The sequence below is a fragment of the Melanostigma gelatinosum genome (assembly GCF_949748355.1).
Source record: "Melanostigma gelatinosum genome assembly, chromosome: 7".
NCBI classification, from domain to species: Eukaryota; Metazoa; Chordata; class Actinopteri; order Perciformes; family Zoarcidae; genus Melanostigma; species Melanostigma gelatinosum.
Genome location: NC_136640.1, coordinates 7324488 through 7347121, shown reverse-complemented (window position 1 = coordinate 7347121; position 22634 = coordinate 7324488). Strand labels below are relative to the sequence as shown.

Below are 22634 nucleotides of genomic sequence, written 5' to 3'. Positions count from 1 at the left end.
GCTGCAATCACGGAGCGTTCATCACTTTCTGTTTGCGTCGTCATTTGATTTGATTTCTCCATCCCCGTACAGTGGCACAGCCATACGACTTTGTCCTCTGCCGTTGGATGTTCTGTTGATCGTCATGAAAATGGGGTGTTCGTCGGCTGAGCAGGCGTTGTCAGAATGAATGAGTGACCTTGTAGATAGAAACCAGCGCAGCGATTGGATTCCAGACAATTCTTGCTGTTTCAGAGTTTGGCCTATCACATGCTCACTGGCCTGTCTCTATGGTAACCTCCTTAATGGGTGTCAGGGGCTGCGTCCGAAAACGTTCACTCATTCACTCGACTATATATGTGTGGGTAGAAAACTATATGGTGTGTTGTTGTCTGGTGGCAAAGCATCAAGATCAAACACTCTTCAGAATCTATGGTTCTCGTTTTGGTTGGATCATTTTTGTCCGCTGTGTTTATATAATAATGCTTCTAAGACGAATCGGACGCCGCTACAAAATGGCAGAATGGAAATAGTGGACTATACAGCATATATGGTATGATTTTGGAGTCTGGCTCTTTTCTCCAGCCGAGTTGACCCAGAGGTACTTGATTAGCAGCTAATCACATCCTGTTACATCAGTGTGTCAGGTGATAAGTGGCCAAATGGCAGCCAGGGTTCTTTTCCACATTGCCTTGTGGTCATTTCACTGTATTCACGTCAGCTCAATGAACTCAGCAACTGATTAAAAAAAAAGAAAGAACAGAAAATAGATGCACACTATTTTCTGTTCTAATCTTAATTAGTTTCATTGCAAGTTACGTCAAAAGGCAGCAAAAGACAACCACAGTCCTTAGATAACTCTTGAGTCACAACAATGTTAAATCTGACATGTTTAACGGCAAACAGGCTCATTTATTTCTCACATTCATGCTTTTTCTATTTCCTGTGCTCATCAAAGTAGAATCTATGAATTCAGTCATCATCAGTACAGGAGAGGTAACATATTAAATATCTCTCCCTGAAAGCTGCCTCTGGGCAAGACCACAGCAAGCTAAACCGGCCTATTCAAACGCTCACTGCAAAGATATAATGAGACGCGTCTTCTCGCACAGTCCCCACGAAGACTGCGGTGATTTGTAGACATACACGCAGGCTTAACCAGATGCTCGTGACTTAAAAGGGCTTATCTCGTACGTCTTCAATAAATGAACATTTACGCAGCGGTCAGGGGGATCACGCAATCAAATTTTGATCTCAATTAGCTGTGACATTTCTCCGGGTAAAGGCAGATCCACTTTGGAGGAAGGAAGCTCTTCCAAAGCATCTCACCCAGTGTAGCTTACAGTACAGCAAATAGCTGCCAACATAAGTTAGCCTGCCAATTTTACATGACCCCACATTATTAGCATCCTGAAACTCTGGATGAGAACGCTACAGGGAACGGGGTGGATAGATGGATTGAACTTGGCTGCGACTAGAACAGGGGAACCGGATTTTTGCATGGCAATAAATCCACATGAAGCACGAGGCGATGAAGGCAGTGCACTGATGAGAGCTGTGAGGTGATTCTCAATCCTGCGTAAAGATGTCCAACGATCAGCGGCCTCCCAGCGGCCACAGTGGCCGCTCACAGGCTCTCTAAGGCAATGGAGTGAAACCTGACCAGGCATTAGTCTGTTTACTAATTACCAATTAGGGTTTGGTTGCCGAAGCGCTATCGCAGCTCATGAAATTAAATTACCCCACGAAAACACGTAGCGCACAGTCAAGTGATAGATCATCTCGTGCAGTCGTACTCTGATATGAATATCTAATGGCCTAATTTAAGTTTACAAACCCACTTAACTCCTGCTCACTTGTGTGAGTTATCGGAGGGTTTGTTGGGTTACATTCAGAAGTTACTGTGTGATTCCAGTTGAAAGGGCTGCTAATGTTGGGTAATGGATACCCCGATGTGTGATCTTAATAGATATCCTCTAGTTCATACATCCCAGCTGTATAATGAGGGCTACTCTACTGTACCGTACCTCCTCGAGCCTGCCTAGCTCTCTAATTAGGAGCAAGCTTCGGCGACTGGTGTGTGTGTGTGTGTGTGTGTGTGTGTGTGTGTGTGTGTGTGTGTGTGTGTGTGTGTGTGTGTGTGTGTGTGTGTGTGTGTGTGTGTGTGTGTGTGTGTGTGTGTGTGTGTGTGTGTGTGTGTGTGCTGCTGCGTTTCACCCAATGTAAAATCTAATTACCGATCACACTGTGTCTGTCTGGCTTCCACCGAATCACAGTTGTAATTGCGCGAGCCCGCGTGTAAATGTCTCTTGCATTAAAATGTTAACGATATCATTTAGCATCTGCAGGGAAGAGCAGAGAAGCCCTCGGCACCCAGATGCAGGTGTTTGATCATGCGTGCAAAGTGAGGCTGTAGTACATCTGGCGGGGGTTTCCCTCTCAGACAGGGTTCTCAGCAGAGAGGATGTTTTTAATTCACTCAGCACCTGTCAAAGTGACATGTTATATTACTGTGCTGCACTGCACAGGTACTGTAGCGGAGGAACTGACGTAAAAGCTTTGTTTGGAACTGACTAAGTCAAGGAAGCGGCGCTTCTGCTCCCCTGTGCGGCAGTGCTTCTGTCTTGATTTAGTTGTATGTAGAAGTTTATAAAACGCCTGCGTCAGACATGAGAGATCTCGATCTACGCCTTTCTCTCTACCCGTCTCCGAACCTGTCATTTTGCAATGACAGATTTCAAGTTTTCCACTGAGACAGCGTGTACATCCAGAGATATTAAAAGGATAACTGCCAGAGTATAAATTATATGGCAAAATTTCAAATATATACTGTTTCCCTACCCTTAGGTTGAATTTGTCACCAATATGTGACTTTTCGAATCAACATGAGACACCAAAGCTCCAAAGAGGGCCAATACTCTGCGGGTACATCGCTCATCAACATACACAGAACATAGGAGCTCTTTCGTGGTATTGTTCTCTTCTCAGTGGTGATGGATATAGTGTGTTTTATATTCACTTCATTTTGTTTATCTGCTCTGCTGTATAAGTAAAATGGTTTAAATATGCCACATTAATATTATCTTATTGCCTCATACTGTCCCTGTCTCCTAGAAATTACACCTTATCACCTTAACCAAATAGAGTTTGTACATGCACACAATAGCCTGCACGTGTTGTACACTGCGCACGAACGCCCCAGTCCTTGTGCTGGGCTCCCCCACCAGAGCTTTTGTTCATTGTGGAAGACAGCTGGCGGAGGTGTGATGAGTTTGCTATCCATCACCCACCAAGACCAACAGTCACGCTGGACCTCATAAATACTGCCTCTTAATCCAGTCCTCCACATACCAGGGCCGGGCTTTGAACTCAACACACTCTGAGGCCCAAGGCTGAATTGATCCCTGCGACTCTGGCCTGGACATGATGCATGTACCTGACGTATCGTAGCACACTAACGTGTCTACCGCCTCTTTCTTTTTCTTTCTCTCACTTCTCATGGACTTCCCTGATGTATGCAGGAATAAACAACAACACACATGTCCCTGCGACCCCTCTGCACTTTTCCAACCGTTGCATCTTTTCTGTATATTTCACGTCCACCTCTCAATCGGATTGTTCAAGACCACATTTCACCGTGCTCCTGATGCGCCACAGTCTGAATATTAAAGTGGGCTAAGGGATGGAGGCTAAGGCGGATAGACAGAGTGACAGAAAGACAAATGGGTCCAGCTTGGTTTCTCGACACTGCTCTTTATTTTTATAGCTGGCACAGATGCTAAGATTTAAGACCAAGTTAGTGGCGGTTATTTTTAGCCGGCCATTTTTAAAGCGCTGTCATCTTGTTGGAGTTGAGGTGAGGCGTGAGAGAGTGTGTGCATGCGTGTGTGCATTATTGTGTAGTTGCGGGTGTTCATGTGCTAGTACCTATATTTGTATGGAGTTGCCGGTTTTGCAGAGTGTGTGTTCTTCTGTGCATGCTTACTTGGCTGTGTGTGTGTGTGTGTGTGTGTGTGTGTGTGAGTGCATTTAATTGGGGATCTGGGTGGGTTAGGGTGTGACATGGAGTGGAGCCACAGGAGTCTGATTTATGTCCTTCTGGCCACTCATCGATCCCCCGGTCCCGTGTGAGACTGAGTGCATTGTCAATAATCTTAGCACTTTGTGGTATTCCTAGAATTCCCAGACCTCCTCTGCTCAGACCACGGTGTGATGCTGCAGTAAGCCATCTTGTCCAAGATCAAATATGCAGGTACAGGGCCTGGCAGCAGTGCATTTGATTATAGGGTCGCCTATTTTGCAGTGGCTGCGCGGTTGAAGGAAATAGAGAATTGGACGCATTGTTCGTACAGAGGAAGGTGATTTGGACGCAGTCCTGTCCCCAGAAGCATGTAGCTGTTTACATGTTGCTAAGTGTCCTCGTAGACTGTTGCCAGGATGAGGTCTGTTATGTGTCGCTCTGGGTCTCCTTTTCTGGACCGTCCATCACATCAAGTGATTACGCTAATTAGTGTTTGATCAGATGATTGAATTAAAACTCGATTCATCCAAAATTCTAAATGCTCAGAATACATTTGTGTCTGCTCGACTGCCTGGCTTCACACCACACCGGTCCCCCGGTGTCCCAGCCTCCGGGGGAGCGAATGACCAGAGAGCAGAGGGAAGAAATTGCAGAAAAATACATTTTAATTCCGGCAGTGGCACATATAGAGGAGGGTTGTAATAAAGAGAGCTGGGGGGGGGGGGGGGGGGGGAGCTGAGGGAGAGAAACAAGGAAAAGGAGAAAATAAGTGTGTGTGTGTGTGTGTGTGTGGCGGGGGCGGGGAAGGGGAGGGGGGTTGCTGAAAGGAGCCGTGCTGTGCTCCCCTAAGTGTTGAATAAACATGCTTGGTTTAGGGAAATGGCTGCGATAAATGTTTAATATGATAAGTCCATAAAGACGGTCAAATGAGTCTGGAGTATTAAAATGAGTGTGGCACGTTGCAGCAGTAGCAGCAGCTTTAAAGGAGGACGAGGAGGAAGGGGGGGGGGGGGCTGATAATGGCAGGCAGAGCTAACAGGATGAGAGCGGCCAGCTGCTGTGACATCAACATTAACACACTCCACCAGCTGCTGGTCACAGACGTCTCCTGGACAAAACAGGGATAGCGGTATGTCTTCAAAGGGCCGCCATGGTCTTTTAATGGCATTATTACCTGTACGACACTTAGTCGCGAGAGCAGCATATTTGTCTTGCTTTTTTTCGAAATAACTTCAAAAGTGCTGAAAAAAAGGTAGAAAGCCAACAGCAATCGGCAAGAATAACAGGAGCTCTCGCACTGGTGGCACAATTGAAAGCAATGGCTTGTCTAAAACAAAAATGCGATACAGGAAAAATATATTTGGGACTAAAGAGCAAGCCTGTCTCCTAAAATGACATCTATATTCTATATACAAATTTACAACAACGAATGCCACCTAAACTATGATTTCAATATGTATTCACTGACAGCGTATTTCATCGGTTTGTCCTACGATATCTGCTCGTGCAGTAAAAAGCATAGTTGTGGTTGTTACGGTGAACCCAAACCACAATCTACCCCTTACCTTAACCGAGTGCTTTCGTTGCCTTAACGGAGCCACCTGTGCATTTTGTACACCCATCATCCACCCCGACCACTTTGCATTCAATATTCAAACGTAGCACAACGAAAAACCGTTGCCACAGGACATAATCCTTGAAGCAATTATGTTTCCCTCAAAGATAATAGCTACCACAACATAGAAAGTAAGTCTGTGGTCTGTCCTACACTATTGTAGGCTGCAATGATTTATTTAACTCTTTTTTTTATATTTAACTTTTTTCTTTTGAGCTACGTAGATTGAGGTGAGTCTTCATTTGGTGGAATGAGGTGTGGACTTTGGCCTGTAAGCACGCGGAATGATCAAATCCAGCACACGGTGACCAATTGAGATGAGTCGCCACCCAAATAATTCAGAATACAAAGGCAGGACTTAAGTGAACACAAGTTACTTTTTTGCCACCAGTTTCCAAAGGAAGTGTGTGTCATAGCAGATTCAGGTAACACAAAGTGAAATAAGATCCTTTTGGGGGCCAAAGGCCGTCAGTGTCGGGTCATTCTCTTCAGCGGCCTCTCATGTCGCAGCCTGTGTTCACTGAAACCTGCATGGACGTCCCGTTACCTTCGCTGGCATGCAGTCACGTAAAGACACTATCAACAGCAACTCTTTTGAAGGCCCCTTACCTTAATGTCTGGTGACATAATGAGGTTGGTTGTCCGCTATGTGCCATGTCTACAGGTTTAACTGAGGAAGGGCCTCTGCCAAACAGACATCTGTGCAACGACAACGCTGCTGCGTAATCGTGTTACCAAGCGAGGCCGTGTATGCTGACCGTTGGATTAGTTTGGAGGTGATTTGATTATATCCACTCAAGTCTCAATCAGACATGTTTAAGTATAATAGTTAATTACCAAGATAATCTTAAAGCATAGACATCTCTGATGCTGACTGGAAAACCGGGGCAGCGGCCCTGAACTCTACTCATCATCCAAAATACAGCATATGTCATAAAGACGTCGATTTTTGTACAGGCTTGGTGAATAGATTGAGAATCCGGTAACTCATTACCAGGTGGTAGACATTGTTTGTTGAAGCTTAATTTTTCTGCATAAATGATTGTTATTAAATCATATAGAGGAGTCCATCCAATCAGAGGCAAATCTTTAACATGTGTTCAGCTGTATTCTAAGCGTGGCCTGTGCAATTATTCGGTGTCATTGTGATTTTCTGTTAGCGGAACCATGACATGGCAATACATTTCTTAATTGATTACTTTACCGTATCCCCTTTAATTTTCTCCATTACTCCAACACATTACGCTCTTACCTTCAGGCGAACCCATGGGTATGTTGTTTCAACACATTATGCTGCAAGGCATCGTTCAAAACCAGCTCCTCTTAGGCTGTATTAAAGGTCCCAACATTGCTAAAGATGACAAATCTGTCATGGTATACTGCAGCAAAACGTGCAAAAAAAAAATCATGCAAGACATCTCCATTTGGTTTGTGCCAATGAAAGCATGATACACTGGCTTTAATTATGCGCTGGAACAAGCCGATACATATACTGTACGTGACGCTGACATATTTTGTGGAGACTTTTTTTTTTCTAACTTACACACCCACATTTCAAACACTCAAAATAAGTTATTAAACAATTCACGACTTTGATTTGACAGCAAACCTAATATCATAATCAGTTTGTTTGTTACAAAATGCGAATTGTGTGTACAAGTATGTCTCGTGGTGACTTCGGTGATTGTGTTCTGATGAAATGCCTTGTGATTGTGCTGCAAACCAATTTCCCCGCAGGGACAAATAAAGTATCTATCTGTCTTGATTTTATAATGTGACTCTTTATGGTTGTGTGTCTCTGCAGACATACATCAGACTGCATTCAAAAGCTGCAGCTTGACTTTTTGGCAGTCTGCGTGTTACCGCCGCCACAAGAATAAATCAACCATAAAAATAATATTCATAAATATATTCGTACACCGTTTGTCAAAAGGATTAGCATTCGCTTTCTAAAAATACGGAGTTATTCATTCTGGTTAATTGGGTTGAGGAGAGGCTGCTCTCTTCCTGGTAAAATGAGAAAACTATTTTCATTAATAGGTAGATTGCAGGTGTTGAAAACGATGTGTATGTTCCTTTTAATTTTGAAGACTGCTGCACATCAGTAGCATTTTCTCGGTTCACACTCAGAGTAAACACACAGTGAATCTATGCGACACTTTAAATGCAATCTTTGTTTTATTGACTTCATTACAGACATGGGTCTCCCTACGCTTGCGTTGTTTACATCACAAAGCAATATTAGAGTTGTACTGGTGGCGGTTTTTATTCATAATCAGCAGTAGAGGGAGCTGCTATAGTTTGCTACCGTGTAATCCCTCATCAGATCCTCTCCCATGCACTCATCATCTGCAGCAGCGGCATAATTTAGACATCACTGTCTTTATCGCTCAGTTTTTACTAAAGTGAGAAACAGTCCAGGGTCTCTGGCTTCCCAATTGATGAGACAGGCAGCCACTCTGGCCCATTTAAGACGTGAAAATAGACCGGGGAGGAGGAGGCTCATCTGCTGTGGGGGCCTCGTTTTAGCGTCGCCCGCCCCTTCTAGACATCAGAGGACAGATCTGTCGGTGTGGATCAGCCGCTTGCATACAGCGAACCCTTTCTACTGTCACAGCACTGCTTAATATTCATGAGAGCAAATTGGAAGACAGTCATTTAACTTCCGTGCATGGTGTATTGCCTCTGGGCAGATCAGATCAGTGGGAATGCTTACTCATACTGGACCGCCTGGCCCTGATGGTTTGTTGTCTGCCTGTCTCAGGACTTCTAGCTGCTCTGTGTTATTTTCAGGATGATGGACTTTGGCAGACGGCTAAATGAACTTCGGTCAAATCTTTTTTCAACTAATTTAATCAGTTTAAATTAAAAAGAAAATGCCTGCACACTATATTTAAAATACAGGTCATGCACATGTCAAAGTCCTATTTTTAGCTGCAGTGAACACAGCTCGTTCGCATGCTTTACATCATGCATCAATGCTGCTGTCCACCAATCCACAGAGTAGGAATGCGGAATGTGTTAAGGTGGAAAATTGCTGTGGCCACTGTGAGTCTCGAATGTGAGTGTGATCTCCACATCCCATGCAGACTTGCCCTGAGGGCACAGAGCAGAGAGTTGCTTTAATTGCCCAGGGTTCCCGCTGTCACATTGTCAGTGTGGAGCACCCGGTGCCACGCTGCCATGCGGTGCTGAGTCCCCCTACCGCGGCGGCGATGACAACTCAGACAATGGCTCCACTCGCTCAACAGATGCAACGCGAGTGCCCTCTGAAATATGGGAAGCCGAATCAATCCCACTGTCTCTCTGATTCTCTCTTTGCCTTTTCCTGTTTGCTCCCTGCTGCTCTCTCTTCTTCCCATGTCAGAGCGTGTTCATGAATAAAGCCATGAAAGACAGAACATGCAACCACGGAGTGAGAGGTACTCGGTTGTCGCCAGTTTCCCACGTGCACCGGGACCATTCGCTTAGCGCTGCAGGTACACGAGATGGTAAAAATCACACCTTCTCTCCGTGACTTTCACATGTTTTGTTCAAGTAGCCCCAAAAGTAGTTCAGCTGCGATCGCGAGATTGAAAATGTGATCTTGTGGCAGCTTCTTCCTTCTTGTGATTCTGCAAACAGCCAGTTAGTGAATTCATCTTTACCTGCTGTTCGCTCCCATCGGCATTGATTGCACGTTAACTTAAATGAAGCGCCCCAGCGGCTCTGAAAGCACACTGTCATGGTTGGTTACACCCTGTCAACTGATCAGCTCTATTGTGTGAAGGATCACAGTCTTTTGATGATGCTGAACCATAGGTGTTGTTTGTCATTTTGGACGGTAACTCTGTGGGAACGTTACTGCAGCTGCTTTCCCAAATCACATATTAAGTAATCAATCATCAAAGTGTAAATACTGTGAAAAACAGCTCAATAGAGTTTACACTAGATTGTTCTCCTCAAAGAAGTCTCTTAATATTAAAAAAACAGACAACATATATGTTGCCTTACTCTGCTAAAAGTGGCATGTGCTTCTGTTTCATTCTGTTTACAAAAATCATAAATGCCAAGCAGTTACAGTATGTATTTACAGCCCTGCACAGTTACGTAATGCATTGTGATGCAGCATTCGGTTCAGATGATATAAAGCTAAGATTCTGATGCACATCGCCATGATTGTTATCGGAGGAGCTACAAAAAAACACATATAAATTGCTGTTGGATTATTGTAATATCTTAAGAAACCCCACAAGTTTCAAGTCACGTCATGTACATTGTTCTCTACTAAAAACGATGCGAGAAAAACATCCGACACACAGTTAATGTCACATTTACAGTGTGAAGACTACAGACAGAGCGTCATGGAGGATTTCTAGTTCAAACACTGCAAGAGAGCAAAGCTGCTCTGCTCTTTAAGAGACGATGCCGAAGTGCTAATCAGCAAGGCACAGGTTTTATTCTTGAACACAGAAAATGATCACCCACTCTGCAGGTGATAAAAGGTCGTTTGGCATCTTGTATGTGGTTGTTTTGGTTTTCTGGCTCCCAACTATACTTTTCACTTTCATCGCACTCATCAGTGCTGTTTTCAGCCACAACAGGCCAGAAACTTAGTGTACACTACCTGCTCAGCACCAGACAGCAGACAGAGAAAGATAACAACTAGCTATTGAATATAATGGAGCATTTAGCAGCGACAGAGTCAGATATTTCCTGCAGGATGTGGTGGAGACCAAAACTGAGATCTAAGGAATGTGAATACAGGACTTGGATTGGTCTAAATAAACCACTGTTTGCCAGCTACCCCAATATCCATTATGCAGTTGCTCAACACTGGAAATTGCAGCAGTGTAATAGACAATTATAACAATGTACAATCTTTACAATGATTTTTGTGAGTGCAATCTTACAATATGCTAACCTACATGTATACCAACCAAACTGAAAATAAAGCTCAGATAAAAAAGAAAAGAAAATTGCATACACCTTAAAAAGAATACATAGGAAATGTAATGCACTAAGTTACCTGTTACAAGGAGACCCAGAGTAACTCGTAATCCTCACCAATGTTTAAAAGGTATTTTCGCATTTTAGCTCTTCTGGCCCAGAAACAAAAAAGATTTAAATGGAACTGCTTTGTTCCTTCTTCCCTTCTTCCTGAAGATATCCCATAGGAAAAAAACCACAGTGAATTATAGATGCATATAATGCATTATTGAACAGTGTCATTTATTTCACCTTTACGGTTGAGCTCGTGAAAAATTATGCCAATTACTGATTTCCTCTCGGGCAATGTAGTAAGTGGTTAGGCCCCGAGGCCGTTTGTTGGGGCATGACACGGTGCTCTTTGTGAGGTCTGCGGGGGCGATGTACCTGCGTCACTCGTCCATTCGTGGCCTGGCTCCTGAGCTCAGTCAATTAGGGAAACGAGTAGCGCAGTGATATGCACCCTTCCACCAGAGTCCATTTCTTTTTTTTAATTAAATCAATCTCGCTATCACTCAGCCAGTCTAAATTGAGTTGCTCGCACGTATTTTTCCTATGTGAAATAGACGAATATGAAAACAGCCATGACATAAATCCTAATCCAATTTCTCCGATGCTCGCACAGAATAGAAGCTTTCCAAGCAACCGCACACACGCTTTGATCTACTTCCCTCCAGCCGTTTGCTATTGTGGCGCTGTAACGTTCAAAGTATCAATTAACTAAGTACCCAAATTGTATTTGCAGAAAACTTTGATCTGTGCCAGTTGTGTCTGTCACATTTTTCTTATTTAAGAAAATGTTATTTCGTTTTTTTTTTGCTAATTATTTTTTTATTTTTCACTTACTTTTCCAGAATCCCCTCGATATGATCGTGTGATTTGTGGTGACATATCACACTAATTCATCAGCCATATTTACAGAGTCTTTGGTATAATCACCAGAACATTTCATGTGTTATAAAAAATAAAAAAGTAACATCAGTAAAGGCTGTGTGTTTTAGAATATTGACAGGAGTGATCCTCTCCTGCTTACTAACCTTGAGCACCGTCCATGAACAGGTGGGGTTTTGAGCTCCCCCCTCACAGCTCCAGTCTGTATAATATCTGTATTATCAACAGAGCACTGAGAAGATTGATACTCCCTGTGCCAGCTGGAAAAAAAAGAGAATGAATCAGAATTTAATATGACTTTGATGTATTATTTTCATCTTGGCCGGTGCCACAGACCCACCGAGAACCCAGCACACCTTCCACCGCATTTTAAAAGATTCAAATTGGCTGAAACTTTTTGATGTAAGAGACTGTACATAAGTTTCTCTCCTGGGATCATACTGTACTTCCCAATATTTTATTTGAAGTCAAATATGTTGGAGAACCAGTGTGTTTCATATGTAAAATGCTTTGTGAAGTTCACACAATCTGCTTTGGTAATCGGATCACAACACACTTATATTACTCATTACCATGAGGATTAGGGTTCAACCTATTCAGGAGGGGAAAGAAAATCTCGTAAAATGTTCAGTTTTTCAGTGATTTGTTTTCCTTATTTAGAAATAAACACAAGACAGTCAGACAGACAAATAGCATTTTCCCATTTTCCTGATGTTTAATGATGGGGAAACATGCACCAAAATACAACCAGACTCAATAAGCACTGAAGCTGTTCACAGGGTCATTTCTACAGAGTGAACATCGAACAGATTCACAGAAATATGTGAAGAACCAGAAGTGCATTGTCAGTCATCACCTTGTACCGTTCGCAAATGGAAGTAACAAATAGTTCTGTGCAGCAGTGTCAGCAATGTACATTGTCGTCATGTACAAATGAAATCAACATACTTACAGAGACAGACGGCAAGCAGAGTCACAGAGGTAAACAAATAGATGGATTCAGTAATCAGACTGTCCTGCTCCTAAAAGCGTCAGGCCCGACACCTTGATACAAGCTGTAGCTGCAGTATTTCACCACAGTGTCTGCAGGCTGTGGGTGGTGTGCTCGTTCCTTCATTTCCTCCATGTAATGTCGAGTGGTGTTTGAAGACTTACATCCCAGTGAAAGTCTAATTGTGTTCCAGTGACTGCTAAAAACAGCTGCGTAGGTAAACACTGTCTCGATGACTTATATTACGATATTATGACTCCATAAAAAATATTTAGTCAACTTCCAGTATGGCTCATTTATACATTAATGTTAAAAACAGTTATTATAAGAACAGGTTTAAATACGAGGTGTGTTATTGCACTGTAGCCTCTGTTAATAATTGCGTCACCTGTTTGCTTCCTAATGAGTGACAGACATGCAGCTGTTTGCAAAGTCCTTTCTTCCAGGAGCTGCTAGCTAAAAGAGAAAGAACATGTTTGGTGGTGGTTTTTTCTCTTCGCTAATGTATGATAAAACGTAGCAGGAATAACACCTGAGGCGCTAAATACAGTTCAAATGTGTACACCGGTTCTGTTTTTGATGTATTTGCCAGATGCTAACCTGATGCTAACGTTAATGTTAGCCTGTTACCTTGGACTTTTGTACTTATTTCAATAACTAAATGTCCCTTTCCTCCACTGTAGCTGAATACTTCCTAATATTGCTAGCAAAACAACAAGACGTCCTGGCCTTCTCTTTGCTGTACCACACACATAATATTAAAATGCCTGCAAACATGCATGTTCAAAGTTTCATCAATATTCAACTCTGTCAGCACAGGTCTTAATTAGTGAAAATAATTGTACTAATATCCTAATATATATTGTGCACACCTTTAATTGTGTGTTTTTCCCCTCTTGTAAAAATCCAGAGTACATCACAACAAGAACAGGTGTTTCCACTCATTTGGCTGATTAGACTGGTCTTCAGGCCTCATCTTTAACAGTTTACTTGCATCTTTCTCATTTGAATAACTCATTTGGTGACCTCAATTCAAAATAAGAAGTGAGGCACACAGAAAACAATGATAATTATAAAGAAAACGATATCAATACATTATGTCGTTTATTTATTCACAGCCATCATTAACATTTTTTCACTCGGTAACAATGCATGTGGTCAGACGTCAATGATTGGACACGGTCATGTGGATGAAACCCCCCCGCAGTCAGTCCACATTATCTGAATAAATTTAACAATGCGCAGAGAGTGCTGAGCTGTTTGCATTTCAGAAGTGGTGCAACTGTCCACATCTCAAATATGTCAACAAATGCCTGTACAACAACCCTGCGGTATTGATCTTTAGTGTGCTGATAATTTTGAATGAGCGCTCCTAATTTGTAACAACAAATGAGCGTTGAGCTGATGTGCGTGTGTATATGAGCAGGTCATTGGAGTGTCTCATTGCTGGTTGAGAGCTGCTGGAGCAGAGAAAAGGATGGAAACGTCTGCAATTTGAAACCTTGTTAGGAATTTATGAAGTGCTAAAATGTTTTCTCCCCTGGGACGGTCCAAGCCAGCTGCCAGTGCCACTGTGAGCCATTGAGAGTGGAGCCTCTGGGCTCGTCACCAGGCTGAGATGGCAAGAGAGATGCACACATACTGTTTATCCAAGTATGAATTAGAAATCATCAAAAACAGACTGCCTCTCATACACAGAAGCTCAGATTGCAAACATGTTCTGGCTCTCTGAAATCAAACAGCTGTAGATTACTGTGGAGCTAATTGGTCCAACATTGACATTTATTACCCTCCTGTCCTCTGGAGAATGCTCCTGCACAAACTGCATTTAACGTCTGTCTCTTCACTGTGATGTTGGCTTTGCCTTGAATTAAAGCTTGAACATGATCAAGGCAACTGACCTTATTTCATAATTGATAGTAGTTTATGTTAATTTAATGTTCCCGAGGTCCCAGGGATGGAAATTACATTGATGAATCCTAAACTCCCGATCATGTTCCATAACTAGAAGCACTTACAGTGGCTGACTTAGGAAGAATACTAATTTGGGCTTTTTTTTTTACATTTTCATGCTCAAATGCCAAACAATCTGATTTATAAAAAAGAACAAAAATTACATTTCTCGACAAACATTTGTGTTCTCTACTCTCGATTTATTTTGAAAGGCTACATTCAAGGTTTTGCTTCCAAACTATTTACAGGATAAGTGATCAAATACAGTAAACGTGTTTGTAACGGTGACCGTTCTGTGTTTCCTCTCTTTCAGTTTTCAGTGAGGACCTATATTCCAGCTTATATTTTGTCAATGCATCTTTGCAAGAGGTAGTATTTGCCAGCACCACAGGGACCTCTGTGCCCTGTCCTGCTGGTGGCGCGCCCCCTGCCTCGCTGCGCTGGTATCTGGCGACCGGCGAGGAGATCTACGATGTGCCGGGCATCCGCCATGTCCACCCCAATGGAACCCTCCAGATCTTCAACTTCCTGCCGTCCAGCTTCAGCAAGCTGATCCACGACAACACGTACTACTGCACTGCCGAGAACCCCTCTGGCAAGATTAGGAGTCAGGATGTCCACATCAAAGCCGGTGAGTCCACAGTGGAGGGCTTAGTGTAGCAGGAGCACTGGTAGTGGTCAGAAAATGTAGGGGTAGGTTGTAGTTGTAATGGTAGCAACACCACTAATAATGATGCTTTGGGTATTAATACAGTGGTAAAATCAAACACCTGAAAGACAAATTAATTGCAAATGAATTCAGTGCAGGTTTCCAAAATCCTATAATAACTCCGTCATCAACAAGCAAAGGTTCAAAGCATTTTGAGGATGACTTTATTTAATTTATCTGAGTCTGATTGATTAATATGTTGCTCCAGATACGTGATCGGAAAGATCGGCTGAACTTTGTCACAGCACGTGTGTTAAAAACATCAGAAGCCTTAAATAGTTAGGAGACATATTCATTTTGATCGCTGGAGTGAACTGTTCAAATTGCACTGAAATCACAATGACGCAAAATGTGCTTATTCTGAAGGCAAAGTCCTCTCATTAGCGATTATGGAGCGTTCTGTTGTGTCACATGACCTTCTTCAGCAGATGCATTTGTAGATTTAGTTTTTCAACACTTCAAGGACTTCTTGTCCATGTTGGTACAAAGATTAGTATTTATAGTTAATTCTTAACCTTGGCAACATCAATTGTTAGAATAGTGTTTTATATCCACCTGTCATCTGTTTGACCTTTGCTAAAGTTAGGTTTCATACACAAATTAAATCTTGAATGTGTGACCACATTTGATCCAAACCTCTGCTGACATTAAAACAAGGACTCAATGTCGTGTAATGTTGCATAATTGTACACCACAAAGTAGTAGTATTATTGTGATACTACTACTTCAGGAGGCTTGAACTGGACACCCACCCTGACCCTAAAAATGAAAAAGAAGAATCCAATAAAGCAGTTGGTCTCTTATGAATGAGACTCGTCATGAATGTGTTTTTCTTGATCTGCAGTTTCACGGGAACCCTACACAGTCAGAGTGGCCGACCAGAAGGCTATGAGAGGCAGCGTAGCCGTCTTCAAGTGCATTATCCCCACTTCTGTTGAGGCCTACGTCACTGTCGTATCATGGGAGAAAGACACAGTTTCACTCAACTCAGGTAAGACAAGTCAAATACTTTGTATCCTGTGTAAATGGGTAGTTCAGTACGGAGCTTTTAGTGTTAAAATAAATCCAGGGACACGACCTGTGACACCTTGATAATCAAGGCGAATGTGTGACATGTGAAGGTAAAACGCTCGTGTTAATGTTGAAATGACTGTGTCGAAGGTATTTTATTAAAGAGCACACAGAGAAGCCGTTTTGTGCTGTAAGATGAAATCTTTGACGGGGGGAAAGTTGCTTTGCTTTTTTTGTTTGTTTTGCTGTTTATCCCAGCGGCCCTCCCTGCTCTGCTCTGCTCCTCACACTGTGTTCTGTTTCACTGTGAGTCATCTTCTTACCTGTTTTCTGTCGTATAGTCTGCCATTACTGAGGCTCTGCACCTCTGCTCGGCCCCGTCCTCTCACTAGCCAGAGGATGTTGATAACTGTCACATTGAATCACCGATCTTCTCTCTCCTATACACACCTCACCTCAGCCAACTCCATTTTGAGTCCAGCAAGGGGTAAAGTGGAACGGTTGACATCGCGTCATTGACCTAGTTACCCTCCTTGTTGGAATCCAGTGGCACAGCGTGATAACGCAAGACACCGGGACGGTCTGCGGGTTGGATTTTTACTCAAGTTAAATGGGATGCTTATCTCTTGATTGCTCCATGTATACCCGCTGGCTGACTTGGCTTCATACTGGGGCGTTCAGGGACCTGTAAGTGAGCACTTGATGTCATTTGACTGAGGGCAGAATCTGGGACGGTGTTTTGGTGGCATTTTAAATGTGTCTGCTCAAGCATGAAGATGTGTCTTCTGATCCATGCCAGCGACTTATTTACTGGAGGTTCCTCGAGTTACTCGCCGCGAGCTGCCGGTTGAAGACGGTGCCTATAATGTCACGGAGAGCGAGCAAATATGCAGCATGCAGATATGATTAGGTTCTGTAAATGAAATAAATGATGTAGACAAGAGTCAGAGATGATGTTTATCTCATCTGTACCTGGGGAAAAAAAGTGTCTGTTATGAGGATAAAATGCTTTAACGTTTAACTCCTCTTCATCTTTATCAGAAGCAAAGGTCTGTTGGCCTGAATTAAATAGACAATGACATGTATCGACCATCTCTTCATGTACGATTTTAATTTGAAGTGTGCATGTGTGTGTGCCATTCTATTGTATTGACTACAATCATTGGCAATGACTACCTTAAATCAGCTCTTATAGTGCTACAATGACGTCTTCCCTTTTTCTTTTTTTTTGTCACAGCAGGTCTGAGTGCCTATAGAATATGCAGTGAGGTTTTGATGGATTATATTGTGCGCTCTGTGTTCTTTTGAGTTCTTTCGCAAGTGTTCAAAAGAACAACGATATTGGATTGTCCGTGTTTACTCCAATAAGTATTGCAGCAGGCGAGTGCTGTCAAAAGCAGGAGCGCACTGTCAAAATCACTGCTGCTCGCTGATGAATATTTGATGGTCGATTCCGATGCGTGAGCGGATTCACCTCGCACTGTTATGGAGAGGGTATGTTTACTCTAGGAGCGAGGGTTAGGAGGATGTGCACGCGAGTGTGTTTGTGCGTGAGTGAGAAGAGCACGCGCATGAGAGGCCATGAGGATACCAACAGGGCTTGACAGTGGCAACCGGGTGCAGCTTGTCCCAGCCTAGTTTTCAGACTCCTTCTCCAGCCTCTCTTTTTTTTTTTTTTTTTCCTCAATTTTTCATGAAAGAAGAGTTGGTCTCAGTGGATACAAAATAAAGGTATCCAACACCACACTGAATTATGAATCTCAGGTTTTTTGTTGGGAACGGTAACATCAAGTGCACTTCCCTACCTTGCATTGTGCATCAGAATGTGAGGAAGAGCAGCCAAGGCTCCTGATATTTCTCAACACCACCGTGGTGTTCTTGAACAATTAATGTCGCTTTATTATTAAGGCAAGGCAAGGCAAGTTTATTTGTATAGCACATTTCAACAACAAGGTAATTCAACGTGCTTCACATAAAACCATTAAAAGCATCAAAACACAAGGCAAAAGAAAAGGAGATTTAAAAACAATTAAAAAAACAGTGCAAGAAATAAAATGCAGTAGTAAAATGCAGAAATGCAGGAAATTGATTAACATATTAATTGAATGTGGTTCAATTAAAGGCAGCAGCAAACAGAAAGGTCTTCAATCTTGATTTAAAGGAGCTGAGGGTCTCAGCAGACCTGCAGCTTTCTGGGACTTTGTTCCAGATATGTGGAGCAGAAAAACTGAACGCTGCTTCTCCATGTTTAGTTCTGACTCTGGGAACAGAAAGTAGACCGGTCCCAGACGACCTGAGGGGTCGGGATGGTTCATAAGGTAGCAGCAGATCAGAGATGTATTTTGGCCCTAAACCATTCAGTGCTTTGTAAACCAACAGCAGGATTTTAAAGTCAAGTCTTTGTTGGACAGGAAGCCAGTGCAAAGCAAATGTTAATGAACATCCAGTTTACATACCCTGAAACATCCAAACCTATGAACACTAGTGGTAGTTTGATATGGTCAGGTATAAATGTGCTTTTTACGATGAGTAAAATGAGCGCGTAGAGAGGATTCAGGCTTAAAATCGTGGCATCTTTGAATATCCAGGGATTCACATTCGGGTCTGAAATAGATGCATAATTACAGACTAGGGCCTGTCTTAATTAATCAGCTGTGATTGAAAAGTTAATTACAATATGAATTACCTCTCAGAATGAGGACTGCTTAGTAGTCATTTGAAGCGGCCTGTTTTCAATGTGAATGAGCACGACGCAAGCTCACTGGGTCCGAATGTCACGAACATACCATTAACCCGTCATGAATTTTAAAATGGATCTCGCAGCGCGGGCTTTCAAAGGCCCGGCTCCGATCGCCTCCTCGCTGCTTTTGATAAACAATTGACAGAGCTAACAGAGAGATGAAAGAGGCACACTAAATAATTCGATAAAGTGGAGCGGGGAGGAGTCGAGCCGTGTTGCTGCCTGGATTTTACATGGTGGAGCTTTATTTCAATGCATGTGTGTATCGGTGTTGTCACATGCTTACCTTTGTGTAGCAGCGTGCATACGTTATGTCTGTGTCGTGTTTTTTTGTACATGCCGCTGTGTCTTTCAAGTGGCCATGCTTTTGAATAGGGATGGAGCTGCAACGGTTTTGTGTTTTTCCATCTACCTACCTTTTGTCTCTCATCCTTCATGGTACGAGGCAGCCTAATGAGCCGGGCGGCCTTGGTTGCGGAGAAGAGCTTCAGCGAAACCAGTATTAGGTACTGAATGAGCTGCAAACATGTTGTCACTGAGACCTTGCACTCTCCTTGAAGACGCATGCAGTTGTATGTTGTGCAATTTGAACATCAATTCTGTGTCTGCTGACGGTAATATGTCAGATGCTTGAGTCTTCCTAATGTGCAGTATTAGTTGTAATATATCCGCTCTGTACCTTTACGATTGTTTGTACATCTCCCACACTGCGATTTCTCATTGGCTCTTCCTACCTTCTACAGACATAGACGCAACAGTAGAGCGGAGTCAACATAATCTCCATGCAAGTGCCGCTTGTTGTGTTCATTTTTATAACATTTTGAAGACAAGACACTGGTGCTAACCGTGCTCAATGCTAGCTATACCTGAAAGGCAAGCAACACGGCTCCAACACATTCATCCAGTCGCTCATCCAGTGGGAAGCCTCGCACGGCTTTAGATAAGGAAGTGCAGGCCGGACAGGAGGCCTGTATGTCGGCCCTAGAGGACAGCAACAGAGGGGAGAGGTGAGGTTAGAAGAAAAGAGGAATGGAGGGAGAAAGGTCGCCTCTGGTGTGGAGAGATAGGGTTTCCTCCTGAAACAAACAAGCAGGCCTTTCATCTCAGGCTGGAGATTAAGCTGGAGATGGAGGACGGGAAGCTTCATTCCGTATTGAGTCGCATGCTCACAGCGATGCGAGCGGGACGACTCCAGAAGCCATTTGCGACCCCCTCGAAAACAAGATTGTACATCTCAAGCGGTTTTCTCCTAACAAATTAATTTGACCTTTCTCGATGTGCCTCCGTCTTGCTATTCCATCCTCTTTATTGTATGTGGCTAGTTATCAATTATTTTCTTTGATGATATACTGTCAGACAATAGACATTTGTCAATCATATGACATTTTGCCACACTGGTCGGCTTAATAGCATTATGGTATTTTTGGGAATATTTTTCTGTCCACGCTTTTCAATTCTTCCAAAAAACAAAGGCACATTCAGGCGGAGCAGTTAGTGACAGTGTGGGCTCCATGGTAGCATGATGGAGTAGCAGCGGGGGGAGGGGCTTAGCAAAGGCTCAATTGAGTTTTTATTTGTGTGCATACTGTATATAGAATATCTGTTTTGTAATATATGTCAGATGCTGATATTCTTTATGTACCCACCATTGTCCTTGTTTTTGTCCTTCGTTTCCTTGTATTTACTCCTCTCTTCTTTTCTCCATCCTCCACTTCTTCCCATCCTCCTCCGCTGGCCTTGACGGTCGGCCTTCTCTCCCCTCTCAACCTGCTTGGCATGGCGCCCCAGTCAATTTCCTCCTGCGTGGAAAATGCTGTGTTTTATTTATTTGCTTCATGCCAATAAGTCCCTGCCGATACTCACGGCATCAGTAAAAATAAATCTCAAGTTACATTTTTCAGTCACATTCATGTCGGCCACTTCCCATCCACGTGTTTAGCTTTCAAGCGATGAAAGTGCCTCTGCACTCTGGCATTCTGCTCACTCCTCTCTCATGGGTTCTTGTGAGTGCTTATAGAGGCTAATTAAACAGTTTGCTTGCTAATAGAATCACAGTCTTAACCAGCCACCAGCTCAGGCGCTGGAATGTTAAGGATGTCTTCAAAGGGGCAACTGTAGGTGTTTGGTTTACAGGATCACTGCTCAGCAGGAATTTATCATGCCAGTGATGTGCCACCGCCTCCATTTTTCACTGAGATTGACAGCGAGGGCACTGAGAGGCAGGCGGAGACGGGGCTGTAAATTCAACACGCCCAAAGTCAGGCCAACCTTGAAAGGAGGGCAGGGTGGAGGAACTGAGCTTGGGAAAGTAAGAAGATGCGAGGAAGTAGGAGGAGAGGGCAGATCAAAGGAGTGGAAGAGGGAGCTGGGGAAACAAGAGACTCAGAAGGAAGAGGTTTGAAAGGTAGAGGAGAGTGGGCGAGGCTTTTTTCTTTTGTAAACAAGGGACTGCGTCACATTAGCCACATGATCTTTTCCCTCTGCCTTCTTCCCCTTCCCGCTTCCCTTTCCTCTCTCACTTCTCCTTCGCTCCATCTCTGCCTCTCGTTGTTCAGGGGCTCGATAACGGCTGATCCCTGCATAGCAATTCAGAGGACGATCTAGATTGTAACACGTGTGTGTGTGTGTGATGTGCTGCACATTTGTCGTGAGTTTTTTGTTTGTGGGTGCACGATGTGTTTTTTGGGGGGTTTTTTTTGCACACTACTCCACCCATCCTGCAGTGAAACCCTATGAAAACAACACAGCCTATCATTTTGCTCCCCCCTCCTCCTACACAGATCAGCAGTTAGTGAAATGCTGACCCTTGTCTTTCACTGCACCCCTTTTCCCAGTCCACTCACACACAGCTGCCTGAAAGCTAAGGGGCAGGGGGGTGCTTATTGTTTTGTACGGCGTGTGTGTATAAAGGTGCTGTAATTGTGAATTTATTTCCATTGTCTATATTTGTGTGTGTGACAGAGTGCAAAGTGTGATACTGTCAAGTAGGAAGCGTTTGGGGTCTGGGGGGGGGGGGGGGGGGGGGCACTCTCCTGAAAGAAAGAAGCAAAGGAAAACAAAAAAATCAATAGTTGTGTGCATTAATCACGCTGCTGCCACAGAGAATTATGGGAACGTGAGCTGAAGGATGCATTTTGTGCATTTGCAACATATGAGTGCTGTGTGAAGGGGAGTTTGGGGAATTGGAAGAGGACGAGACGAGACCCTTTTAGTAAGAAGTGAGGTTCGAGCCGAGATAGTTGGGGGGTGTTTGCTTCATGTGTCGTGTGTCTCTCCGCTGCCTTTTGTAGAAGACTCACCCCACTGTCTTTTGTACAGCTTGCTTTAGGACAGCATGCATCCTGTGTTATATTTGAAAGCTTTGATGTTACAGCTTTTGAAACGAGCCGAGATTACATTTTTATTTTAAAGCTGTTATAGTATGTTGTGCTTTCGTGATGTGTTGGCTCACATTTGAGTTGTTTTTACATTATTATTCGGGTTTCACATCTTCCCTACACGCAATGAGATTTGCCATTTAGGAAGAAGAGAAACCCGGCTCTCCTTTGACTTTCTGTTTGAGCCGTTGCTGTTTGAAGTCTCCATCTTGGCTGCGGTGAAGGCTTGAGGACGTGATACATATTTGATAAGGATCAATAGAAGGGTTACTGAGACAGAGATGGAGGGAAATCGATCTTGGACCAGGCTTCCCAAAAGCATCTTAAACCTAAGGTCATCTTTGGAGTGTCCTTCTGGCTCAGCTACTGACGCACACAC

General features: G+C 43.3%; 1 protein-coding gene across 6 annotated transcripts in view; it reads left to right on the top strand.

Moving 5' to 3' along the window:
- The window catches only part of dscamb (Down syndrome cell adhesion molecule b), a 104653-nt gene that overhangs the window by 1901 nt on the left and 80118 nt on the right, over positions 1–22634 (top strand). For all 6 annotated transcript variants that reach the window (XM_079272175.1, XM_079272174.1, XM_079272172.1 and 3 more), the window contains exons 2-3: positions 14732–15049; positions 15972–16118. In XM_079272175.1, coding sequence (XP_079128301.1) covers positions 14732–15049; positions 15972–16118 — 465 coding nt within the window. The remainder of the gene's footprint in view (positions 1–14731; positions 15050–15971; positions 16119–22634) is intronic.